The 27,318-nt window shown below is 42.3% G+C and overlaps 1 protein-coding gene across 5 annotated transcripts in view; it reads left to right on the top strand.

Moving 5' to 3' along the window:
• Positions 1 to 27,318, top strand: part of Cobl (cordon-bleu WH2 repeat protein) — a 227,651-nt gene that overhangs the window by 64,052 nt on the left and 136,281 nt on the right. For 4 of the 5 annotated variants that reach the window (XM_038345861.1, XM_038345845.1, XM_038345852.1 and 1 more), the window contains exons 2-4: positions 9,991 to 10,194; positions 19,782 to 19,992; positions 21,886 to 22,114. In XM_038345861.1, coding sequence (XP_038201789.1) covers positions 9,991 to 10,194; positions 19,782 to 19,992; positions 21,886 to 22,114 — 644 coding nt within the window. The remainder of the gene's footprint in view (positions 1 to 9,990; positions 10,195 to 19,781; positions 19,993 to 21,885; positions 22,115 to 27,318) is intronic. The other variant, XM_038345836.1, reaches the window with a different exon arrangement.

The following is a 27,318-nucleotide window of genomic DNA, read 5'->3' as shown; positions in this document are numbered from 1 at the left end:
CAGGTGCTACCAGGCATCCTTATCCCACAGAGACTCTTCCCTTTCTCCTGCATAACTCCTGTGTTCTCCTTCATGCTTTTACAGGTCTAAACAGGGTGTCGGAGGAGTGGGGATGGGACACAATTCCATTGATGTCATTCTGCAAAAGGCCTTGTTAGCTTTTTGCTGGGAACACAGGCAGCAGCAGCCTTCCCGCCTGTGAAGTACCACATCAGGTGTGGAACTCATAAAAATGTCACTGTGCTCTTCCACCAGGCCTGATTGGGCCCAGTGGAGTCTTTCCTTTAGTTCCTGTGACTGCACGGACTACCAACGAAAGCACATGCTCACTTGTAAGTAAGATGAGCAAGTCGCCGGGCCTGGGCAAGGGACAGCCTGAGATGTATGCATGTATAGGCTAATGGTTTGGGAGTTGATGAGTTTTCTTCCAGTTTACTTCATTTCATTTGCTAACGATGTTCAAACCTCTGTAAACTAGTATTGAGCAGTTTTGGAAAGTAGTAACTCCTTTTCTGTAACACTCAAACAATACAGCAACTCTTGTTTCTATTTGATCCTCAGCCCCAGGGTGGGGAGTTTGCCAATAGCTCAGTCATGCACACTACCGGCTTTCTTAACTTGCTAGAGAGTTCAATAATAGCTATGAGAGCCAGCTCTCAAATGTTCCTCTGTGAATACGTACCTGATATCTGGTAAGATACCAGCATTCCCGTATATACTGGTCCCGGAGCTCAGAGGCTGGTAGGGGCTCCAAGCTTTTGTTACTGTGTTGCAGAGAATCCTATCAGGAGAGTCCATCTTTTTATGGTGAGTTACTGAAAGCTTCCTCCACCCTAGGTCAAAACTAAAATTTTATTGTGAATAGCATTTCTTAGTTTTCAGTGTGTTTACTGTGTAAGTGAGCTTTTCATTGTGTGTCTGGAAGAATGGGCGAATGTTCTACTCTTACACAGATAAAAGGTTTTTCCTTCCATCCCAAAGAGTAAAAATACTTGTGGTCAAGTAGTGGTCATTGATCATTACCTGGGTTCCCATAGGAGTCATCTCATATAATCCTCATGCAAACACTACCTGGTAAACCTCCATGTTCTCTGTTCAGCTCTTAGGGAAACCGAGGCCTACACATTACAATGGTTTGTCCAAATACAGCCACCTGCTGGAGGATGCACAATACATCAGAGACTTGCTGGGTCTGATCCCTCCTGAGCAGGGAGCCATGCCCAGTACTTGATTTGCACTTACAAGAGGGTATCCTGGGGCTGACTTCCAAAAGACAGTCCCCTTCTGTTGCCTTCTGAGATGAGGTGTTTCTATGGGTATACTTTGATCCCTGCATTCAATGAGCGGTGAGGTAGACAGCACCTCTAAACAGCTCCTTTGCAAGCTGTAGTTTAAATGTGGTCTCTTAACCTGTCTGTTCCATACAGACACAATCTAGGCTTTGTTTATCTGGATCTTGGATGTCTTCTTAGACTTAGGTTCTGTTTTGAAAGGCAAGGACAGTCGTAAAAGCTTTGGCAGTAGTTTTCTGATTTGTCTTTTCTAGCATTAAAAGACAATCCTGTCATAGGAGCAATGCCTTGTATTTTGGGATTTCTGAGCCCCAAGAGAAGGTCTTACAGGATTTCTTATTTGGAGGTCACTGAGAGACAACCTGTTTTTATAAAAACCATGTTTACAGGAAGAATATTTGGTACATCTTGTTTTCAAGAAGTTTCATGGCTTTGGTTATATATTCAATAAAGGTTTTGTCCATAGAGGCATTGAGGAACCCTCGGGACTAAATGGGGCCTGCCTCAGCTCAATTGCCTCTCATCAGGCTGGGCATGTATCTCCATCTGTGCAAGTCCATTTATTTCTCCTACGTGAGGAGACACAAGATCCTGACATTATGTCTGAGCCACATGGAGCCTTCACAGTGGGTACACTTCTCAGGGGACCCCAGTTCTGTTCACAATGTTTAGCCATAGCCCTCATTAAAGAGGATGTATCTAATTGTATGCTGGAAACCTTGTCAAAGGGTGGCCCTAATCCAGTCCCTTTCCCTGCAGCTGTCCCTGCAGGGTCCCAGTAACTTAAGACAAAGCAGAGGGCCTGCATTTCTACATTAACTTAGGATTGTTTGGTTTCAAAAAGTATTTGAGGCAGTGTGGTGTACATAGCAGCTAGTGCAATGCCCAAGTGTTGTGAAGAGCGTGGGTCCCCTTTGTTCCATCCCACCCAGCTAGCTTACACCTGAAATAATCACACAGAAATTGTATTAATTAAATTACTGCTTGGCCCATTAGCTCTAGCCTCTTATTGGCTCACTCTCATATCTTTAACCCATTTCTATTAAATCTGTGTATCACCACATGACTGTGGCTTACAGGCAAGTTTCTAACCTACATTTGTCTCAGGCCGGAGATTCATGGTGTCTGCCTGTCTCCGCTTTCTGCCTCCCAGAATTCTGTTCTGTCTTCCCCGCCTACCTAAGTCCCACCCTATCAACTAGGCCAAGGCAGTTTCTTTAATAACTAATGAAAGCAACACAAACACAAAAGGGCACCACCCAAGGTTCAGAAACACTGCCACTAGAATTCTGTTATTCTAGCTGTGTGCTTGTCAGAACATTGATTAATCTATTGGGTCCTTAAGGGCCTCAGATTGGAGAGAGGGAACTTGTCACATAAAATTGCTGTGAGGACTGGAAACATACAATGTTTAGCCGAGCAGTGGTGGTGCATGCCTTTAATCCCAGCATTCAGAGGCAGAGGCAGGGGAGATCTCAAGGCCAGCCTGGTCTATAGAGCTAGTTCCAGGACAGGTTCCCAAAGCTACTGAGAAACTGTGTCTTGAGAAACCAAAAAAAAAAAAAAAAAAAAAAAAAAAACCAAACAAACAAACAATGTTCAGCTTGATGATGAATTCATAAATTTCAGGGAAATGGTAGCTAGAAAACAGGCTGTTAATGGATTATAGACGCAGGAGTTGGTGCCAGACATGAGGATGCCTCTTAACTTCTTGGCTCCTGACTGTACTGGGGTGAGAGTGGGGTTCGTGAAACCCTATGTGTAAAGTTGAGCACAAGACGGCTGATAACAGGGAATTTACTCCTATAGCCACTCTTGGGACCAATGGATTCTGAGCAGTCTTCCCTGGGCTTAGCACTTTGCTTGTCAGTGAGAAACCAGAATGTTGAAGTCTTTATTTTCTTGGAATTGCTATCTAGAGCTGTGGCCAGTAACTGACACCCAAACAGAACAGAGACAGCTCATTTTGCACTCAAAGGCTCCCCTCCAGGAGGAAGCAAAGACAGGAATTCAGACACCTTCAGGAGAGAATGGAAGCTCCCCTGTGGCTGCACCATGAACAGATGCTGATTTGCTTCATGATGTGATTGGCAGGCAGGCAGCTCTACCAGGTTCCACTAAAATGTTCTATGAACATGTGCTATTTAGCATCACCTAGGCAGGATATCTGGCTTGGTAAACTGCAGGAATCACATATTTGGTGTTTTTTTCGGGGGAATTGGTGTCAGCAAACCTTTAACTTCTATGTCCACAGATCCTGGGTGGCTCAAAAAATTTTATGATGACTCTGTGTCTTCCGTTGGTGGCTCTGATGGAGAGACAGGAGAAATACAAAAGTAGATACCCTTTAGATGCTGGCCTTGGGGCTACAGAGAGGCATCAATTTTCCATGTTAAGTCTACAGATCCTGAACTCCCTCATCCTGGGCCTCCTGTAGTATGAGCGAAGGCCTTTCATCTCCTGTGAAATTTGGGTTTAGCTCATCTGTCTACAGAGATCCTGAAATTTGCAGCTTCTGGACCATTTAGCCCATGTCTCCCTAGGTAGGTCCTCCAGCTCTCAGGGAACAGTTTCCAAGCACTCTTCTCTACAGTGAAAAGAAGTAAAACCCAGCTGGGAGCCGTGGACTGATGGGAAAATTAGTCAGTACTCAGGAGCTGGGTTGTATAATGGTCCCTCATCATATGGAGCCACAGTCGATGACTTGGAAATGACAGAAATGTTGTTTTATGTAATATACTTTCCACTTTGTAAACAGTTCCTGCCAGGCACACCCACCGTTCTAACTTGGAGAACTGGGAAGGAGTTGAGTTGTGTGCTAGTGATTCATCCCTTGAAGAGCCCTGGCGGGACCTACCTGGTGACAGCTGATCAGCACCTGTTCTGGGTGTGCCCAGGAGGAACCAGGCAAGTCCCTAACCCTTAGGACTTGGTGGCACTTGGGCAGAACTTGGCCCTCTCCTGTGCCCCACACCCTTGAATCTTAGCTTCAGCACATGGATGGTTTGCATAGATCTTAAAGAGCCATCTACTTGGTGGAGAGCATAGTTGTTCACAGCTATCTGTCTGAACTGCAGTGGTTCTCCCTGTGCCATTCAAAGGTGAAGGAGGCTCTTTATCATTGTGACTGTGTGCTTTTTTGTTTGTTTGCTTGCTTTTTGAGACAGGGTTTCTCTGTATAGCCCTGGCTGTCCTGGAACTCCATCTGTAGACCAGGCAAACCTTGAACGCAGAGATTCACCTGCCTCTGTCTTCTGACTGCTGGGATTAAAGTAGTGGCCACCACGCCAAGCTAGGACTATGTGCTATGGAGGCCATTCAGAGAAGCCATGCCTGCAAACATGGAGAAGGGAAAGAAAGTCAAATTTGTCCTAAGGCTGTATACTTCACCCACACTAGAAATATCTTCTCCCTAATGCATACATCCTTGACAAGCCTGACTACAAAATGTCTGCACCAGTACATTGTCCCTTGGTGGAAGATGGATCAGGAGGGAGCCAGGGTTGAGACTTGATCATATTCCATGCACATCCCACCCCTTCTGTCAGGATCCCTCCTGGGGAACTCATCATGCTACCTCTGACCTCATAAGAGTTTAAAATCTCCCCCCTCTTCCTCTTCAGGCCTAGCACCCTTGCTTCATCAGATAGGCTGCTCATCAAACCTGCTATGAAGAAAGATGAACAAATATACCTAGTCAGTCCTCTTTTATCAGTTCTTTGTCATCTATATCTAGAAGGACTTGCTAGTCATGTGATAATTGCATCTAATTTTAAGGAGTTACTTTCCTGTCTCTTGTAGTGTCTGTGCTGTCATAACCCCAGTAGCAGTGAGCAGGTATTCCATCTCTATAGTATACTAATTGCTCTTGCCAAATGAAATAAAAGTTGTTGCTGTAAAAATGCTATTTCAACACTTGATTACAATCCATACACTTCAGCTGTTAGGACTTAACTGGCCAGTAACAGGCATAGTGCATTTTCAGCTCCCTATGGAGTTTCAGGTCGAGTCTAGAGATGTGGAGACTCTTCATGTAGGTCGTGGGTCTTACTCCAGGCCTGTCTCACCGAGAGGAGCACTCGGAAACTGTGGTCTTCAAGAGACCTGAACAGGACAAAGAGAAGGGCGAGGGCAGAGTGCTGTGAGGTTCATACAGATGGGGCGGCTCCAAACTGCCGACTAGCTGTTTGACAAACTGCTGACCCTGGGAGAGCCAGGAGAGAGGCTGAAGACCAAGACTCCAGAGGTGTGGTCAGCAGTATAGTCTGCTGGGGCAAGGATGGATGACGTCACTGAGATGGGAACTCCCTCAGTCGCTTGAATGGACACAGCTGCCTTTGCTGGGAGTGTGTTCAGTGCATTGTGATGTTTCTTCTTTAACAGAAATAACTGGAAATGATATTGTGGCTTTTGAAATGTTCTATTACATGTGCATACATGTTGTATACACACACACACACACACACACACACACACACACACACACACCACTGCCCTGAGCAAATAGCTCTACTGAGTACTTACAGCCTTCCAAGTTGTATCAGACTGTAGTGAGTGGGCTCTACCAGGTAGTTTGTGGGGTAAGCTGTGAGGAACAACCCTCTCAGATCATGTTCCCTAAATGCTGTGGAAGGAATCTTAGGGCAGTGTGACTGACTGGGAGGGAAGCTGGTTATGTGACTGGAGGTCGTGAGGCTCTGAGAGACTGGGCTCATGGGCGCTATCGGGTGGATACAGCAGCATCACGGGTATCTAGACGATGGTGGCGGATTGCTTTTGCGATGAGTAGAGGAACGGTTGAAACCCATTACCTCACTGTGGGACTGTGCTCCTGTGATAACACAGAACACTGCGGTGCTTCCTGCTTGACTCGGCTCTGCTAAACTGGAAAAGGTATTTCTTTTCTGAAAGTTACAAAATAAACAAAATTGTATTTGTGTAAGCCCCTGTGGGAGGAAATTCATTGGCCGGTCTTCTGTCTTGGAGTTGGCTAATTGGTGAATGCTTCTTTGTGCTCATCTTTTTAATCTCCAAGATGGGATTAACAGCTGTCCTTCAAAGAGACTCAATAATATAGTGGTTAAAATTTCGGACACTGTGAAAATTATGTGGGTTTTATTTACATAGCTCTATGTCTATGTAACATTGGGGAAATGTGCCCCTTTGTTGTCTATACCATAGGAAAAGTTTTTCCCTTAAAAGCAGCACAGATAGAAATATGTGTTAAGAAATATTGGGCTCTCTGATATTCATGATTTTACTTTACTTTATTTTTTTATTTTAAATTGTTTTTTCATTGTTTTATATAGCCCAGATTTGGCATGAGACTCACTGTGTAGCTCAGGCTGGCCTGGAACTTGCTACCTTCCTACCTTAGCCTCTTGATTGTTGAGGTTATATGAATGTGCCACTTTTTTCTGAATGTTTTTTACTTGTATGCCTATGGATGAAAAGAGATAAGCAACAGCAATTAAAATAGAGCATACCATACGAATATTATATAAATCTTATGTTTTTATTTTTTAAGAAAACTTATAACTACTTATATACCATAGCAGAGAGTGCCATTCCTCAGTGTGTGTTAACTCGGGTGGGGACATCTGGAAGCTTACAGCCGCTTCTGGATCCCATTTACTGCATGTTCACATTTCTAAATGATGGCTCATGTTTTACAAGTAACACACATTGCAGTAGCAAAGCACATGTCATATCTGGCATCGCCCAGACGCCTCCACTGGTAATTGTGCACTGTGTCTTTCTAGACTGCCATAGACGCTATTACTATAATGTAGCCCTCTCTAAAAATGTTCTCCTAAACAAATATTTTGAAATTTTTAATTTTTTAAAAATTACTTTAAGATGTGATTGTTCATTGAGTTTTAGATTTTTAAATGCTGGTGCCATTATACTTTTATAAAATGACTTATTAATTTTTGTTAATATGTTCTATTAGTTATTTAATTTATTGGTTGGTATGTGGTTAGATTGTTTGTCCACCATTAGAAATCATGTCAGCATATCGCATAGGATAGTCTCACGAGCTTTTTGAGAAAGAATTTCTAGAAGCCTATCTGCTATCTTTGAAACCTCATGCCAAAATGCCTAGAAAGGTCATTTGGGTAATAGACCTCAGGGTGGGTGGAGGGTTCTCATGGCCTCTGTATGGATTTTCTGGTTAGGGCTGTGCAGGGTAGGGAAGAGGCAAGCAGTAGAAGCACTGGGGTTCCTGCCTCTGCCTGGTACTGAGTGATTGTGAGCCTTCAAGTGAGCTCCAAATCAATCTGGGATGCAAAATATTTTGAATATGGAAAGTGATTTTTGAATAAATAGATAGTTATTAAGTAAATTGTGAAGGTTATTATAAATCATCCCCCAAATGAGAAGTGCTGAGTAAATGTGGCTACAGTTATTATAAAATACACAGGGTCTTTATAAATTAAGGCTCCTATATATGAATTAATGCCCGTGCATTTGCATAAATATGTACATAGTTTTATATATGCTTATAAACACATTTTTATTGATTATATATATTTTATTGATTATATATTTTCTCTGCTCCCCCTCTCTTTCTCTTCCCTCCCCTTCAACCCTCTCCCATGGTCCCCATGCTCCCAATTTACTCAGGAAATCTTGTCTTTTTCTACTTCCCATGTAGATTAGATCCATGTATGTCTCTCTTAGGGGTCTCATTGTTGTCTAGGTTCTCTAGGATTGTGAATTGTATGCTGGTTTTCTTTGTTTTATGTCTGAAAGCCACTTATGAGTGAGTACATATGATATTTGTCTTTCTGGGTCTGGGTTACCTCACTCAGTATGATGTTTTCTAGATCCATCTATTTGCCTGCAAATTTCAAGATGTCATTATTTTTTTTCCTGCTGTGTAGTACTTCATTGTGTCAGTGTACCACATTTTCCTTATTCATTCTTCAGCCGAGGGGCATTCAGGTTGTTTCCAGATTCTAGATGTGATAAACAATGCTGCTCTGAACATAATTGAGCACATGTCCTTGTGGTACAATTGAGCATCCTTTGGATATATAACCAGAAGTGGTATTACTGGGTCTTGAGGAAGGTTGTTTCCTAATTTTTTGAGAAATCGCCATACTGATATCCAAAGCAGTTGTACCGGTTTTCAATCCCACCAGCAATGGAGGAGTGTGCCCTTTATCCCACATCTTCTTCAGCATAAGTTGTTATTAGTGTTTTCGATCTTGACAATTCTTACAGGTTTAAGAAGGAATCTCAGAGCTGTTTGGATTTGCATTTCTCTTATGGCTAAGGATGTTGAGCATTTCCTTAAGTGTCTTTTAGCCATTCCTCTGTTGAGAGTTCTCTGTTTAGGTCCATACTCCATTTTTTATTAAATTATTTGTTCTTTTGATGACCAATTTCTTGAGTTCTTTGTATATTTTAGAGATCAGTCAGTCCTCTGTCTGCTTTGGGGTTAGTGAAGATCTTTTCCCATTCTGTAGGCTGTCGTTTTGTCTTGTTGACAGTGTCTTTCCTTTAAATAAGGTTTTCAGTTTCAGGAGGCCCCATTTATTGTTTCTCTCAGTGTCTGTGCTACTGGGGTTATATTTAGGAAGTAATCTCCTTTGCCAATGCATTCAAGTGTACTTCCCACTTTCTCTTCTATGCGGTTCAGTGTGGTTGGCTTTATGTTGAGGTTTTTGATCCATTTGGACTTGAGTTTTGTACATGGTGATAGATGATGGGTCTATTTTCATTCTTCTACATGTTGATATCCAGTTATGCCAGCACCCTTTGTTAAATGTGCTTTCTTTTTTCCATTTTTTATTTTTTGCTTCTTTGTCAAACATCAGGTGTTCATAGGTGTGTGTCGATTAATATCTGGATCTTCAATTCTAAACACATTTTTATATAAACGTATATGCATGTACACATGATGTATATACATTATCATATATTCAATATGTGAAGCACATTGCTAGGAGCCTTCCTCACTATCTGGAGTGTCCATCAGGCAGATGTCTTGTTGAGAGGGACTGGGAGTTTCCTCCGAGGTTAAGTGAGAATTCCAGTCACAGTTCAGAATAATGTGAAAAGAAAAGCAATGGGGGTGTGTGTTGGGGTACCACCACTTACATCCTTCTGCTACCCACAGCCACATCCATGCCAGCAGTTGTCTTGGTGGTACTGGACTAGAGTTTTCTGAATAATGTTAGATGGCTCGATTTGGTCTCAGGGCATCCAGTATTATAGATTCATAGATCCACATGCTTAGAGCTCGTCCTAGTTCCTGACCTGGAAAGGAAGGACACGAGAGCTTTGCAGAAAATTAGGGATGACCCACCTACTTACTGGTGATGAGCCAGCATGTATAGTTCAGAAAGGATCAGACCAACAAACTCAGCTGCACACGCCTATACCTTGACCAGGATGGGTAGAAAATAAGACATGTTGCTTACAGATGGGTACCACATTCTTAGGATGTTTCTTTTACAGAAACACTTTCAAAAATGCTTATCATACTGTTTCTTTGAAAGTGCTTTGTTTTTACTTGCTTGTGGAAGATACTATCTGTTAGTACCGGAGACCGCTGACATAACTGCTTTAAAACGTCTCCATAGCTTTCAAGGTGTTTCTGAAGCGAGCCATGAATGCTTTTAAGGATGAATCATCTGGAGCCAAGCATAAAGCCCTCATCTAGTGTTTCTGTGTTATCATTTTCAAGAAAGAAGATGAAGGCCCGTGCTCCACCACCTCCTGGAAAGCCTACTTCCCAGAATGTCCACAGTGACCAGAAACTGCCTCATGATTCTACACTGGGTTCCCAGCACAGCCTGGTCCAAATGAAGGAGGCACTACAGAACAGCACCTTGGACATCACTGTGGTTCTGCCCAGTGGAGTGGAGAAACAGAGCGTGGTCAGTGGAAGGTAAGATTCTGGTACCTGGGTGAGAGTTCCTGTGTGCCACCTCACGTATGTGGGAAGAGAGGGAAGAATGGTGTGGGCATGTCCTATTTAGTTCCATGTTGAATTTGATTCAGGTTAAAATGCCTGCTATGAATTGGTCCAAGATCACAGCCTCAGAGATCCAGAAGTCCCATTGGGAAGTATGGCCCCACTGACCCAGCCAGGCTCTCTGGAATCTTTAGGGGCCGAAGAGCTAAAAGCCCATCCTGGTAGTGTTTGGGCTCAGAGAAAAGTGTAGCGATACATACATTTTACAATTTATTTTATGTGATAATTTTATTTATGTGATAATTAAACGTAAACTTCCACAGCTGGAATTCTTGTGTTCTAAGATTACATGCCTTTAGTTGTAATAGGTAATATCACATTGTTTTTGAAGCTCTTACCACCAGCACAGTGTAAGAAGATATTTTTCAGTAGGCTTTCTCTTTGCAGCCATTGTCACAGGTGTAGGAAGATCTTCACATTAGCTTCAAAGAAGGTTCTTGGACTTGAGATTGACACCTTTGGTGGCATTTCCCCAGCCCAGCTCAGAGACTGAGTTGTAAGAGTTTCTATGTGTGTTTAGTTGTTTTGTAGAGCGGTCGTTATCTTCAGCACACATCTTCTACAAAGTAAGGAGTTTGTTATACCGTCATATCATAGTTTAAACACTATTTTAGAGTGCATGCTATTCTACCAGTAAATATACATTTGCCACGTTTATATTTTGTCTAAGTTGATAGTTACTGCTTTTTCTTCTCTTAGCTTGTGGCATATGGGTAGTAATACATGAATCTTCTTTGACAAACACAAGGAAAGGTGGGGTTTCTTCTAGAGAGTAGAAATATTTCTGAAAACGCTTTCAGGTAGATGTATTGTGCTCCCTGTACCTTCAGTTTCTTCTTCCCTTTAGAGCAACAGTTATCACCATTGCAGTTTGTAAGATTGCTGTGGAGACTAGGAAGATCCTTATAAATTATTCAGATAACGTTCTCTTCTCTAACCAGGGAAACTTAGAGTCAGGAGGAGCCAGCCTCAGCCTGGAGGCCTCTGTCCCTGGGCTGCCCTCTGGGTGCTACGGGTGAAGGCATGCTTCACTGGATGTCAGATTCCTCACTCTTGTTGGGGTTTTTTTGTTACTTTTTCCCCCTCGTCTGCTTAAGCAATGGTTTTAGCAAAGAGCATGCTCATGTTGCCCTAAGCAGCAGTTTACAAAACATAGCCAGCCCTGAACCTTGTATTTCCTGATGGACAGGAATCTACTAGAGAAAACAATCTAGTGACTGACTGCTTATGACCCCATTCTGCAAATTATAGTTTTCGATTTTTTTTTTTTTGAGCTGCTCTGGAATTTAAAACCGCACGTAAAAGTCCCTATCTGTTCTTAAATATTAAGACATACGGATGGGGTTTGGAACAGTTCCTGACTAAGGGAGAAGGCCTGGCAGGCCTTTAGGAGTGGGGCTGCCAGCTCTCTGCATGGCGGGTGGGAAGGGAGCCAGCAGCCCCATTGCTTTAATTGGGAGCACAAGTGAAGAGAATATCTTTGAAGACACAGTACCCTCAGCCCCGGGGGAGCTTCATAAAAGGCTCTTTAGTGTTGACAGTGTTGGGCTGTGTCATTTTTGTGTAGAAAATTAGTCACATCCACATTGGTTCACACAGCTAAGGGACCTCTGGCAGGGAAAGGCAATGTTTCTTTCTCCAGAGCAAAGGGAATCTCTCCCAGTGTTCAGTCCTGTGATTCCACCCCTAAACAACACAGAATAAACAAGTTTATACCTGTGCAGGGAACTCCAGGTCATGAGCCCTGTAAAGCGGTGTAAGGACTTCCACTTCCTAGTTATTAAGCTTATGACAGAGGCTATTAAAGAACATCATTATGAAAGGAGTTTCCATACCCAGTTTACCCCTCCTCCTCCTTCCTTGGTGCCTTCCCTTCCTTTTAAATAAAGGACACTGTCTTTTTTTGTGAGGAAGTAGCAAGATTGAGGGTCTGACATTTAAACTGCAAAGAGCGTGCTGTCCTGGGAAAGGAGTGTTTTCACAAACACACAGCTTGAGAGTCTGCAGAGGGTACTGGGCTTGTTTGGACGGTGGTCGTATTCCAGGCCCCTGAGGGGAAGTATCATTTTGTGGGCTCCTGATAGGTCACTAAATATTAAAATGTTCAATTATCCATCAAGCAAAATAAATAAGGAATTACAAACTCATGCGAGTCACTGAGAAGAGGGTTTCTTAACCCACAGGGGAAAGTGGAACATTTGCTGAGCAGCCCACATAAGGAAGGTCCATGTTACAGAGTCTAAACTGCCTGCCCGGCCATGCAGCAGTTTTTCTGCAGCCTACACAGATTGTAAGAAATCTGACTTTGCAGCGCCAATTTTCTTCAAACCCCAGGAACAATAAGCATGTTGAGTGGCAAGTAGACTATAGATGAATTTCTAAGACAACCAGAATTCCTTATTTCTTAGGGTAATTAGTTTGTGTCCCAGCCTGCCACAGTATATCCTCTGAATGAAGATCATATAGAAGACACCCTGCATCTCCTATAAGCTGGACACAGAATGCGAAAGACCAATGTTTCTCAACCTGTGGGTCCCAGTCACTTTGGGGTTGAAATGACCTTTTCACAGGGGTCTCATATCTATATACTGCTACATATCAGATATTAACATTACAATTTATAACCACAAAATTACAATTATGAAGTAGCAATGAAATAATTTTATGGTTGGGGGTCACCACCACATAAGGAACTGTATTAAAGGATCACAGTGTTAGGAAGGCTAAGAACCACTGGAAGTCTCCACAAATTAATTAAAGGATCACAGCATTAGGAAGGTTGAGAATCACTGCTCTAGGCTCTGAAGAAAGATAACTTCTAACACACAGGTGAAAAACAGTGAGGACAGAGTTAAGAAAGGACAAGAGTTACTGTGGTCAGAAAAGGGATACCTTTGGGGCAGAACCTGTCCACACCTGCTCCCATAACCCACATCATAAGGGATCGCTTCTGGACAGGACAAACACCAGGCTTCCCTGGATTCTCAGCTTAATCTTATCTCCTCTCTTCAGATGAAAGATTACAACCAACAGCGCTTTCAGATGGTTTTCTAGTTCAGGTGCCTTAAGAAGACAGGCTCTCTCCAGATAGCAACTTGCACCTCTCTCTAATCCCAAATTATTAGACTTTTTATGGACAGGCAACAGCTGCATGGCCCCAAGAGATAAAGTCTCCGGAATTTTACTCCATTGTCTGTCTCTAGCCTTTGTTAACCAGGACCCAGGCTTTCATGAAACTAGATTCTTGCTAGAGATTCCAGCCCCAATCTGAAATCCTGCCTCTGGCCCTCCTACCTCCCTATTGATGTGCCTCTTTCTGGTCTCCTATCTTGTTCTTAACTGTTTCTGTGTCTTGTCCTGGTGAAAATCTTCAGTGCAGACTGTCTGCCAAGTGATGGAGGAGAGTTATCTGTTTATGTTTCTTTCATTGGTTAATTAATAAAGAAAACTGCCTTGGCCCTTTAAGAGACAGAAAATTAGGTAGGTGAAGTAGACCGAACAGAATTGTGGGAACAAGGAAGTAGAGTTGGGGAGATGCTTCAGGCAGTCGCCATAGTGAGTCTCCATGCTTCTCCTCTCCGAGATGGACGCAGGTTAAGATCTCTCCTGGTAAGCCACACCTCGTGGTGCTACCCAGATTACTAAATATGGGTTAAAGGAAGATGTGAGAATTAACCAATAAGAGGCTGAAACTATGGGCCAGGCAGTATTTAAAAAAATACAGTTTCCGTGTAATTATTTCGGGTGTAAAGCTAGCCTGCGGCTGGGTGGCGGGACACAGCCCCGCCGCTTCACACTACAGCCAAGGACCTTGATTACATTTTGCCTTGCCTCTTTGATGCCGCATGAGCCTGTCAAACTGGACTTTATCTCAGGATTTGTATTATTGACCTTGTGGTATGCCTCGCCCAGAGCTTAGGGCCACATGCTGGCCTTGGTCCATATAAGAAAGTAGGGCACATTGGAACAGTTTGAGACTTGGCCATGCCTGTAAATTCAGTTTGTTTTAAGACTGCCAGGATATACCTGGAAGCACTTTGCATGCCTAACACCCAGTTACCATTCATTCAGCGTAGGCTTCTGGTGTGCATGGCATGATACTCAGTATCAAGACATTTTAAAGGTCAGCCCCTACACCTGTGGCATTGACGCCACTAGGGAACATTCACCCAAGCCTGGCTGAATCAGAATGCCATGGGTGGGGTCCACCAAACTTTGTCTCCACAGCCCTAAAGGTTCAGACAGGATCCTCATCGGGAGATCTGTTGACAGCAAGCTCTGGGCCGTGCCCTTGGTCAGGCACTGTGTCCTGACAGTGCGCTTGGGCTCGTCCTGGCCTGATGCCATGAGGAAGGAGCCCAGAGTCTATATAGTCTATAAAGAGGCCTCATCATCTGTATCTCCCAGACAGAGTGTCTTCAGTGCCTTCTACCTATCCCATCTGTCTCAGGGAATGATATAACAGCAGGCTGCGATCTAGACAGAAAGTCCTTTCAGTCCAGGAAGGCAGTTTACTTGTGGCCCCTCTGGCTTTGGTCTGTTGGCCTCTGAGTGACCCACCAGCATGGGGATAGTGGTGGTGCTGGCACAGACCCTTCATTTCTTCTTTAGTCCCTTAGTAGGTCTCTGAAAACAGTCATATAAAGCAGAAGACCAGTTTCTTATTGAAGTCACTGACTCAGAAAAAAAAAATCAAGTTTTGAACTTTGTATACATTTAAAAAGAATATGTATGTGCGTGTGTGTGAAAAATATATATTTCATATATGCATATGAAAACATTTTTTTCTTTTCCCCTAAGATAGGGCTTCCTATCTGTCCTAGAACTCACTTTGAAGGCCAGGCTGACCTCAAACTCTCAGACATCTGCCTACCTCTGCCTCCTGAGTGCTGAAATTAAAAGCCACCACTGCCTGGCAGAAAGCAATATTTTTTTTAAGAGAAAGAAGTTTGTAGAAATTCTATTCACTTTTCAAATGTATAATTAGAGTGCTCAGAAACGGTTTCATCTGTGTTAGGAATGCTAAAAGGTATTATGGGGCAGCAGAGAGCAAAGCAGCTAAAAGCAAAAAAGCCATGCAGGATCAGTGGGAGGAAAAGTTAAGAGATTGACAGTTACAAGTGAGCCCTCCAGCTCACCTCACTTGATTTTGGGAGGTGGTTACTCCTGCTTTATGCGAGAACTTTTACTCTTCTACTAAATGTGTGGTTTCACCTTAATTTCAGATGGGTGATTAGATGAAGAAATGGTACAGAGGGATATTTGCGTGTTTTATTCAGATTCCTGAGTGTTCCTATGACATCATCACCTGGGCAAAATCTCTAGCACTTTTTAACTTCCTAACATTCCTGACTCTGTCTTTTGGCTTTCTGATTGCTCAGTTTCATTCCTTGGGAGTTAGGGGAAACTGTTTTGCAATTCAAGAGTCTGATGTCACCTGCTGAGAGCACAGTGGCACTCAGTCACATACCCTGTAATCGTCTGCCAGAGCAGTATACAATTCACATAGTAAAGAACAGTGAGCTGTCATTTACTTAACAAACTGTGGCATGGCGCCTGCATCTGGGCTGACAATGTTTAGTGTCTTGAAGGTGTTAATTCAGTGGAGTCTCCAGCAACCATCTAAGGCAGACTCTTGCGTAATGCTCTTCCCGTGGGGAAACTGAGGCACAAAGAAGTGCAGGTGGTCTCCCTGGGTCAGAGAGGCTACATATAATGATCTTAGGATTCCACACAACCAGACTATATGAGTATCACAAAAAGAACGTTGCCATGGTAGATACCAGTCCCCCACCAGAGGATGATGTCAGGACAGCTGTGGACCAGGTGCCATGACTTCTCTAGGAGATCATGGGGAGGAGGAGAGGCCAGACTCAGCAGGTTGTAAGAATGATGAGTGACCAAGCAGCCTTGCCAGTCTTTGGAAAACTCTCTGTGGTGCAGATACAGGACTCACTAAGACCGTGTGAAGGCATACACAGAACACTCAGTTAACAAAGTCATCAGTTCTTGGCTCATGGACAACAGGAGGCAAGCTGAGATCTGATGGATCTGTAGTAAAATCCCACAGAGACTGTAGGCAGCTAGTACCTCTGTTCACTCTTAGGCATTGCTACTATGCAGAGAACTGTCTTTCCCTATCTGGACAGGTTTCTCCAGGAGGATCAAAGGAGCTTCTTAGAGTCTCTCGAATGCCACCGAGTAGCAGTTTAACAGGTGTGCTAAAAACTGGAAGAATCCTGGCACCACTCACACTCTGTTTTGAGAAATACATAGTGGTAAAATCACAAGCCCTGTCAGTGAGCATCCTTTTTTAAATAAAGTGCCAACCTCCTCATGACACATAGTAAATTGACCCAGCATCCTGTGTTTTCTTATATGCACCCAGATTCCTATTACAACCAAATCAGTCCTCAGAAGAAAACTCCCTCAGGGTTCTCACAATAGGAGTTGACTGGGGTGGGCAGCTACTAAGACTTCAGTCCTATCTGCCCCCGAAACCTCCACACCTTTCTATAAAAACTGATCTGCGCTGGGTACACATTATTGCCATCAGGAAGATGTGGGAACCTGTTTGCTTTTCAAGACAGAGTTAGTAATGACTCTGTTTCTTTGAGTAGCATGCCTAGTGAGCCATGTCTAGTTTATTGTGTTTTGGGGGTTTAGGGTTTGTTTTTTGTTTTTTTGTTTTTTGTCCTTCTCTCTCCACTTAATGATAGGTTGAAGTAGGTGGATTATTGATTGTTGTTAACTGCTCCAACCCTCAAATGTTGAAATGTAGTTGCAGTTTCCTCAGGATGAAGCGCTCTATGGGAAAACTACATCATTTTTTTTTTTGTGATTTGGGAGGACAGAAGACAGTATTACAGAGTAATTAGATCAGGTGATTTTAGAATGTCATAGAAAGTTGAGATTTGCACACTGACTGATTTGCTTCAACCTAATTGATAAACATTGTCAATACATAGAGTAGCATGTACCTGTGTTTGTTAAGGCAAAAAGGTGTGCTCTCTACAGTGGAGAAAGCCCCAAACCTTGCATGCTCCCTTTTATGGCACTTTGCATTTCAGATATGTTTCTAAGGACTCTTAATGTCTGGATGGCAGTAGTTAGTGACTGTGTGCTTTTTGTGTTCTTTGATAGTTTGTGTTCATTTGTTTATATGGTGTAAATAGATTCCCCAGTGTGGTTAGCTGAGGCAAAGCTGCAATCAGTATCCTTCGGCATAGGTATAAATTGAGTCCCAGCACTACCAGTTTGTAGAAACCCCAGAATGACTCTCTTCCTATTGCTCATACTAGAACTAAGTGTGACTCTATAGTAAGTAGCCATAGGCTTCCAGAAAGACAGCGAATGGGAAATTAGTATTATTTTAAAAATTTATTTCCATTTTCTTGTATATAAGCATTTTGCTTACATGTCTGTTAAATGCATTGCATATGTTCCTGGTGCTATTTAAGGCCAGAAGAGAGTGTCCTAGAACTGGAGTTACAAATGGTTGTGAGTCACTGCAAGGATGCTGGGAATCAAATCTAGGTCCTGTACAAGAGCAGCAAGTGCTCCTAACTACTGAGCCACCTCTTCAGCCTGATGATGGCACCATTGTATTGTTCCGTTTCAGCTTATCTTTCCACAGTGCCTCTTTCAGGGTAGTCAAGAGTTGTGCCCGTGAGCTTCACCTCTGACCTTATTTTATTTTATTGAGCCACCAAAAAGAAAAACCTAGCACCAAAGGATACAAAAGAAAATCATTCAAAGAATAACATACCAATGCTTCTTAAAAACCTCAAAAACAGCAACAAAGAATGAATATCTCCAAATTGCAATATCAGCACACCACAGGTTGCCATTCAAATGAACAGGGCTGAAAAAAAGTAAAATCAGAAAAATACCAGCAAAAAAAATAATACAGGGTTATTTTAGTATTTTTTTGAAGAGATTTCTTTTGTGGAAGGCTTTGCTATGGTACATGGTACATGGCAGTGTGTTTTTTCCTTTTACTTTAAGTTCTGTGTAGGGAGAGCAATGAGTGTGTATCCTAACTGGAAGAATCAGAATTCACAGCAGGGCTTATCCTGCTCATTCCTTAGTGTATGTGTGAAGGCTGAAGGTGTCCTGGTCCCTCCTACCCAATGTCTGAGGGAACACAGGGTACCAGCTTCATGTGAGTTGTTGTCCTACTGGTTGGCGCGTGCTGTTAGAGTCTTCTTAGAAGGAAGATGTGGTAAGCGTTGCTCTGGAGACAGTCTTGAATCTTTCTTTGGATCAATCAGATATCCTGGATGTTTATTAGGTACAATAAATGAATGAGAAATAGGGCATTTAGGAGACTCTTTTGATATGGGATTTGCTCAGAGCCAAGGAGGACCAGTAAGTGTTGTTCTAGTCATCTGTAATATTTTCTAAATTAAGCATGTACTTTGTGCATTCTCCTTCATTTTCTTAATTCTCTCTCTCTCTCTCCTTCTCTCTGTGTGTGAGAGAGAGATTTCTATTGTTTTGAAGTAAGTTCTTAGTATCTATTATAGTTAGAGATTTTTAAATCATGATATTGAATTTTGTAAGATATTTTTAATATGAATTGAGATGTATATATGTTTCTGTGCTTTATTTTGATATGATATATCACATTATTTATTGACTTGTCCTTATATATTGAACCAGACTTGAATTCTAGAAATAAATCCCATTTGTTCATGGGACAAAATCTTTTTGCTATGCTATTGAATTATTTTTGCTAGTATTTTGTTGAAGATATTTTTTCATCCCTGTATGTTTTGGATGGCAACTTGTGGTTTGCTGATATTGTAGTAGAGAGATTGTTTATTCTTTTGTTACTATTTTTGACGAGTTTTAGAAACATTGGTGTGTTATTTGATTATTTTGTTTAATTTTCTGTTGTACCTTTTAGTTTTAAGTTTTCCTTTTTGGTGAGGTTTAATTTGGTGAGGTGACTCAATCTCTTTATTTGTTATTGGTATGTTCGACATTCTCATTTCTCTTTGGTTCAATCTTGGTAGATTCTATCAGTTTCTATTTGTTAGCTCATTGTTCATCAAAGTACTTATCAATTTTTCAACTTATAATTTAGTCTTTGAATACTTTATATTTACAAATAACTGAAAAATCAGTGCCATAGAACCATAGCTTGTATAGTTTTTGCTTCTAGAATTTAGATAGTTAATCTAGCAGATCCATGGATTTAGCTAGAAATGGAACTCTTATTTTCATCTCTTATGATTTCGAAGATCTGTTAAAATGTTTTTTTTTCTTTTAGTAATGTTTGTTAGCATTGAAACTGTTAACACGCCATCACGTAACCATGAATAAGAACTCAAAGTTTTTAAATTGCTGTTGCCGTCATTGTCTTCTTCCTCTTCCTCCTCCTCTTTTCTGGGCTTTCTCATGCGTTCACTTGTCTGTCTGTTCTGACTTACTCAACTAGACAGAAAGGAGCTTCCAACAGTCTTGATAACTATGATTTGTCTTCTCTTTTTCAGCCATGCAATGATGGACCTACTGGTTGATCTTTGCCTTCAGAACCACCTGAATCCTTCTCATCATGTCCTGGAGATCTGGTCTTCTGAGACCCAACAACCCTTGAGTTTTAAGCCAAATACTTTGATTGGGTCCTTGAATGTACACACTGTACTTCTGAAAGAAAAAGTCCCTGAAGACAAAATTAAGTCTGGCCAACCCAAGGTACCTGAGGTCAGTGGTGCACGTGTATTGTCTGAGGATAGTCAGAGGTACAGATTTGTGCAGAATGTGCAGGAGTGCTAGTGAGGACAGGCTTGTTCTTTGTTTGAGTATCTAACATACAGTGCTTTATTGAGGTTTCTTCTTCTATGCCAAGTGAAGGTAGGTACTGACTGGATTTGCTACAGGAAATAAGAACCGTCCAAATTTACTAATACAGTTGGAATTGTTGTAGGGCAAGGTATCCGTCAGAACTACCTTGAAGATGGAAGTGTTCCAAAATCTGCATTTCCCAGCATGATAGTAACAGGTCCTATGTCACACCTGAGCACTTGAAATGTAGCTATATAATCAAGAAATTGATTTCTCAGTTTTACTGAATTTTACTTAATTAATTGGTGGCCACTTTCTTGGCACACATATTTCTAGATGTCTTTTAGCCCTAAGAGTCAGAGCTCCATAAAAGAGTTTACTGTCTGGGAGTGAGAGAAAGGATAGGCCCTTTGGAAAATTTTAATTCTTAATTTTTTTCTATTTGATTTTTGGTTCTGAGAGAGAAGAGAGAGGGCAGGACATAGGAAGTTGGGTGGGTAAGGAAGTAGATTGGATCTGGTAGGAGCTAGGGGAGAAGAAAGAATATGATCAAAATATATTATTTAAAGTGTGTTTTATTGTTTTCAGGAATATTTAGACTGTTGTGTTCAGGGAATATCTTAGTTGTCATTTTACTGCAACCATAAATTATCAAGTAAAATTAATCCCAAATTCTTAGAGTACTTTGTAATATGATTTTAAGGACGGTCTTTAGGCTCTAGTTAAGGCAGTACTACCTGGATCAGATTCTTGGAATATATACTCAGCTTTCTTGCTTTCAAAACTGGCAGCTGGGCCAGTAGTTTGTCTCCTGTTAATTTCTAGTTTTTTAATGATTAGTAACATTTAATTGGTGCCTGTCCACACTACATCTGTGAGAGAATCTCAATTATACTTCAAGCAAAAGCAGTACTTCATAGAGAAGGGACCTCTTCGTATCCTGTGGCTTTTCCTAACTGCCTAGACTCCACCGAGAGTTAAGTCCAGATACTGTGTGTGGTTCCTCTTGGAGAAACCCAGGCTGGAACAGTGCCCCATGTTCGCTCTAATTTACAGTTCATTAAGTCCACCAAACCTGCCACTCAGAGCTCAAGGGGACCACGACCTTTATCTGTCACTCTTCTCATAAGCTACCTTGACCTTTGCAAGGTCTTTGCACCCTGTGGAGAGCAGTGAGCGTGAACTGAGGTAGTCCGCATGAAGCTTGGACTCCTACAAGTTCCTGATGGGACACTTAGTGCCACTGTAGGTTCTTATAATTGTTTTTTTTTTCTGAGTATTATATCTGGTATTTGAAAGAGACTAAACCTATTTCTGACTTAATATACACACATCTGTACATACCTCATGTACTTATGGTATATATAATGACTTTCTATATAAACATATATTCACATGTTTATGTGGATATTTTGTCTTCTTAAGCAAGCATTTTTGTTTTGTGAGACTTAGTCTTAAGACTATTCATACCATTTACAGAGAGTTTTCTTTCATGTGCTCAAGTCTAACCAGAATCTGCGAAAGGTTGTATACATATAGGATTTGAATTTCAGTGCCTCACTGAGTTCAGTTTCCCCTGTTGTTTAGTAGTTGCTAAGTATGAGAGAGATCCTAGCAAACATCTAATATTCTGTACATTTATTTTTCAGTATTCATTATGTTATTTTTTTCTCCCAAACTCACCAACTCTGTGGAAGAATGGCCAGGGGCTGGGAAAGTCCTGCCATACTCAGTTCTAGAATTAAAACAGAAATTAAAGCAATTACAGAAAGATGCAATCATAGAATTTTTGTGTCTGGTGTGTTCTTGCAGAAATCCGTGCGTCTGGTAGTGAATTACCTGAGGACACAGAAGGCTGTCGTGCGTGTGAGCCCTGAGGTGCCACTGCAGAATATTCTGCCAGTCATCTGTGCAAAGTGTGATGTCAACCCAGACCACGTGGTTCTGCTCAGGGACAACATCGCTGGGGAGGAGCTAGAGCTGTCCAAGTCCCTGAATGAATTAGGGATAAAGGAACTGTACGCGTGGGACAATAGGAGAGGTGAGTCTCACCATGATGTACATACCCTGATGCATAGTGCCTCGGACATGAGGTTTGAACACAAACCCTGTGTTCTCTTCTTGCAGCTCTCAGTAGCAACACCTAGAAACGGGTATGGGAAGCTCCAGGCACCTCGGTTTTTGTCTGATAGTGAAGTAGGCAAAAGAGGAATTTGGCTTGTTGCCATATCCTATGATGTTAACTATGTTAACACCTCTGCAAATGACTTTGGCTTTCTGACTTCCTCCAAACTCTGACGAGTAATAGCAAATAAAAAGAAATGGTGAGGGGAGAGTACACCTTCCCACTCAGAGACCACTTACAACATTGCTTGAGTTTTGATCCATTTGTCATTGCTCCCAGTCTTTAGCCTCTGCTTGTATCTAAGATCCCTTGCGCGAAGAACATTGACTATCTTCTGAAATCAACCAATTCTGGTTCCCGTGATCAGTCCTACAGACAAATTTTACACAGTTTATTGCCTATGCTGCACCTATGGTGTGGATGTAACACAATCATCAGCGCCATAGTTGAGTGGCAGCCGCTATGTAATGCTGGCACAGAGAAATATGTAACCAGATTTTTACAGCCAATATAATGGTTTGAAGTTTTAGTTAAATGGCTGTCAGGCAAAAACATAATTTATAGTCCTTGACATTACAGTTTTAAGATGGACTTTCAATTGTCTGTGGAACTCTGCCCTTGGTCAAGGTCTAGCTGTCGCTATCATTATGTCAGAGCACCTGCAATTACCTGCAGGGGACCCTCACAAAACTGGTCCGAAGAACTACTGCTGCCCTTGTTATTCTCCAGAGAGACTGGACTTTTAAAAGTAGGCAGTTGGTCTTTTATATGTTCTTCTATAGCCTTTCAAATACAGCTTTTAAGATAAAATTCAAATAAAAATGTGTTTTCCTTTATTGGCAAATAAGTTGTGAAAACAGTGGTCATAGTGTCTTCTCTGGGTCCAATCCATACCTTGCCTCATCTCAGTCCACCCTCTCTCTGGGGATTCTAGGGTCATCCCCCCATTTGACGTGGAAGAAAGGGTTTTAGATCCAGGTAGTATAAGGTACATGGAGTAGTTAGACTCCTGGAAGAGGTGCTCTGAAGATTAGAACATTGTAGACAATCAAGTTTATTGGTGCAGATGTTTGTGGTACTTGAGGTTGAACTCCCGACCTCATACATCAGCTTCCAACCAGTATCTTTTTAAATCACAGTCAGTAATGCTCCCAGTGTCGGCAGCACAGACTGGAGTGCTCCCAGTGTCAGCAGCACAGACAGGAGTGCTCCCAGTGTTGGCAGCACAGGCAGTAGTGCTCCCAGAGTCAGCAGCACAGACAGGAGTGCTCTGAGTGTCAACAACACGGACAGTAGTGCTCCCAATGTCAGCAGCACAGATCCAGTTGCTGAGGGTTTGTTTATTTGGTTACATTTAAACTTAGATTGTTTTAGAGTGGGATGGTGTCTTCTAATATAAAAGAAAAAGAAAATCTCTCCTTTAGAAAGTAAGAAACAAAAAAAGAAAGAAAAGGAATCTTGAGAGTGAAAGGCTTGAACACCTAGATGTCTGTTACATACTTTCACTTGGACATAGCTTAAAGAGCAGATGCCAAACTGTTTCCTGGCGAAGTCCTATTAAGTCTGCCTCTCTGTTAAGGAGAAGCCCCACTGCTCACAGGTGTCTGAGACATGGAAGCTGACACCTTCAGCAGGGCCAGGACACTGAACACAGCTCTAGCAGGGCCATGGGGAGCTTCAGAACACGAAATACACCCAATTAGCCTTTCTTCTCTTGACCAGAACTCCAAAGACCCAGAATACCCCACTCTCTGCCATGACAATCTATCTCCCAACCCTTTAGTGGGGGGGGGGGGCATTTCCCAGCCCAAAGCCAAGCGTATGCCTTTCACCAGTACCATGCCTGTTTTGATGTCTGTGGTTACCCTCCTCCCACATGCTGTCATCTCATCCTGCTAACCCCCAAACATCTAAGAAGAAAGGAGCATTTTCCAGAGGGTGTCGTGGAGGACCCGTCTCTCTTTTGAAGCTTATCGGCAGGGCTGCTAGGGATGCCTTTGCAAGAGGGTGGGGAGCAGGTAGTAACCTTCTTTTTCCCCAGTCCTGCAGCTGCTGGAGAAAGGGGAAACAGCAGCAAGAGCTTAAATGATGTTGGCCAATGCCTCAGCCATCTGGACTCTGATGCATGCTTGAAGAATCCCAAGGCTCTGCTGCCCCCTGTGCTCAGAGCAGTCCTAGCAGCCTGTGCTGGGGCAAGGAGTCCAGGCTTGGAGAAAGAGGCCAGCTGAATATGCCTTTGTCACTTTTGTGGGTGTTGTAACCCACACTTGAGGCTGAGGGAGTCGTCAGAGTTTTGGTCTGGGCTGCTGCCAACCTCCAGGCTGTTCTCATTCTCTTATCACCTGCCTTTTCCAGTTCTTCTGACCAAAACACAGTCCGAGCCTTCCCTGAGCTATCAAGGTACAGTGAGCTCACAGGCTGCACCCTGCACGGCTGCCGATGGGAGGGTGCACGGAGGTGATGTGTGTGTCAGACCCCAGAGGAACTGAGTTTGGCTTGAGGCACCTCGGGCATGGGATGGAGGCTTGCTGGGTTGACATGAGGTTACGGTTTAAGGTTTTAGTTTCCCAGTTGTTCGAGACAAGAATGTACCCATGTGAGAATTTGCTGTGTGGCTTTAACCCGTAGAAATGGCTGAGACTGTTGAAGCCTGTGGCTCAGAACTTCAGCTGCAAGGACTAAAATGACACCAGGTTCCTTTGCCTTGGCTTGTCTGTTGTTCTGACTTTTGTGCTTCCTGCCCAGATCTGTCCTACATGTTACAGAGTATGCAGCAGTATGGGATTGATATTCAACCCCGTGTGTCATAGGAATATAGGTATGCAAAGGGTTAGTTCAAGTTTGGCACTTGTTTAGAAAGTCTCTGTGTATATACATGTACATTCTCATATATATGAAGAGAGTACACATATTTACATGCATGTATTTGTGAATATTTGCATAAGCATATACAAACATAAACATATATGAATTGTGGTTTTAATGAGGCTTTTAGAGTGTACACATGCCCATATGAACATACATACTAAAAATTTAATATTCTGATGAGTTTCTGTATTTGGCAGGAAGTTTATCATTTTTTGTTAAAATATTTATTAAAACATAATAAATGATTTATTTTAAAAACATTTAATGAAAGGAAATGCAACATTTGCGTGGAGCCCAAGGGTGTGATGGGTGATCTGAGTGCTGCAGCTGAGTATCCTTTTCCCAACCCATAGCTGACCTTCCTCATCAACAACAGGATTTTGTACACAAGCATTCTCTTGAAGGAACACCATTGTTTTGAATGCTCATGACATGTGCAGGCTTTAGCCATTCTGGAGATTGGGGATTTGGGTGGAGTGGAACTGGGGAGAGGTAAACTTACTGCATCCTCCTTTATAGCCTTGTGTCTGCACCTTAGGAACAAGCTATGATGAGAATGCCCACATGGACTGTGTGGGCACTCCCACCTGTTCTCTCCTCCACGGACTTGTTTGGTGGCCTTTTTCTGGTCATATGACTGCCACATTTCCACTTTCCCCATCTAGACAAAGAGATGCTCTGGATTAGATTCAGGGGCATTTCCACTTTTTCTTCCTCTTGTGCCTCTCAGCTCACTCGTGTCTATTGTGTCCTTCACTTTACTGTGTCCAAATAGGGATTGCTTTCTTGGAGATTAAATGTGAGCCTTGAATATAAGTACAATGTTCACATGTATGATCATCCAAATGATTTCAGTTCTTAGACTACATCTCTCCAGGGAAATCTGTCTGTCCACAGCTCAGTGCCCTGGCAGAACAGCAAGGTGTCTAGGGAGACTTTGCCTGATGCCAATGTGGAGATCTCTGATGCTCGGCTCTAGCCTTTCTATGGTGTTCGTCTAGTGTCAGGAACCTCTTATCGATCCATAGGGAAAGCCTTTAGAAATACACCATCAGTTTGAGGCCCAGATTGGGGGTGTAAACTTTGAGGCCCTGCTATACCATACAGTTGTTAGGCAGGTGGCATAAGATGCCACCTCTCCAAACACTGTAGTTCTGGTGCCAGGACTATACATAATCCGTCTTCATGAGGTGCCCTTAGTCCTGTGGCCAGTCACTTTCTATTCATGACAAGAAACAAAAACTTCTGCTTGCTTTCAATCTATCATTTTCATGGGTATTATAGTTTGGCCTATATGACAGCAACATATTTTCTTTCTTGTTTGTCTATGGGGTTCTACAGTGTTATCAGTTTTAATGCATCCTTGTCATATACTGTTCAATTGTAAAAACCAGTATGAACTAGAAATGTACATGTTAATGCATAAATATGATATTATTTTGTGCTATAAGGTACTTTATTCTCCCTAGTTCTACACTGAGTGATGGTTTTGATGTGACTAACTTATAATTATGTGTGTGCATGAGTATTTGTACAATTGCATCATGTGAGCAAGTCCTTTGGTTGCTGTGTGATGCAAAGCCCACTAATCTCCTTAGAAGCATGTCATTAAGAGTTCTGGCTTGCCCAAATAGGACAAAGGCCCTGCATCATGCAGGATGGTTTAAGAATCACTGGGCCTGGGTTTAGCTTTGTTGAATGGACAGTATTATTTCATTACAATTTTTTTTAAAATGCATTGACTTTTATGTTCTTTAACTTAGATAATGAAACCACGCATTATTAGATACAAATATTAATGGATGTTTTGGGGTTGATATACTCATGGCAGTTTGTCTAATCCCACCAGGAAGCATTTCCACCAGTGGTCTCGAGGTCTGGCTGGCCTGCAATTGGATCTGAGAAAGTTGATCTTTCTACCCTTTACAAATTACCTGTTTCGTTTTGGGTTTTGTTTGCTTTTTGTGTTCCCCAACTCTGTCATTGTGTTGGAAGATAAGGGCAGGGTGAATGCCCTAAATAAGCAAATAGGAGAATGTAATTTTAAAAAGGAAATATTTTGCAACTAGAGAGAAGACAGCTCAGTGGTAATGAGCACTGACTGCTCTTTCAGAAGACCTGGGTTTGGTTCCCAGAATTTATATGGCTTTTCCCAACTATCTGTAACTCCAGTTGCAGGGGACTTGACATCCTCTTTGGGCCTTTGTGGGCTCCAGACTTGCATGCAGGACACAAGCATACATTGTAGGGAA

Source organism: Arvicola amphibius, chromosome 1 (assembly GCF_903992535.2).
Source record: "Arvicola amphibius chromosome 1, mArvAmp1.2, whole genome shotgun sequence".
NCBI classification, from domain to species: domain Eukaryota; kingdom Metazoa; phylum Chordata; class Mammalia; order Rodentia; family Cricetidae; genus Arvicola; species Arvicola amphibius.
This window is presented reverse-complemented; position numbering and strand designations above follow the sequence as displayed.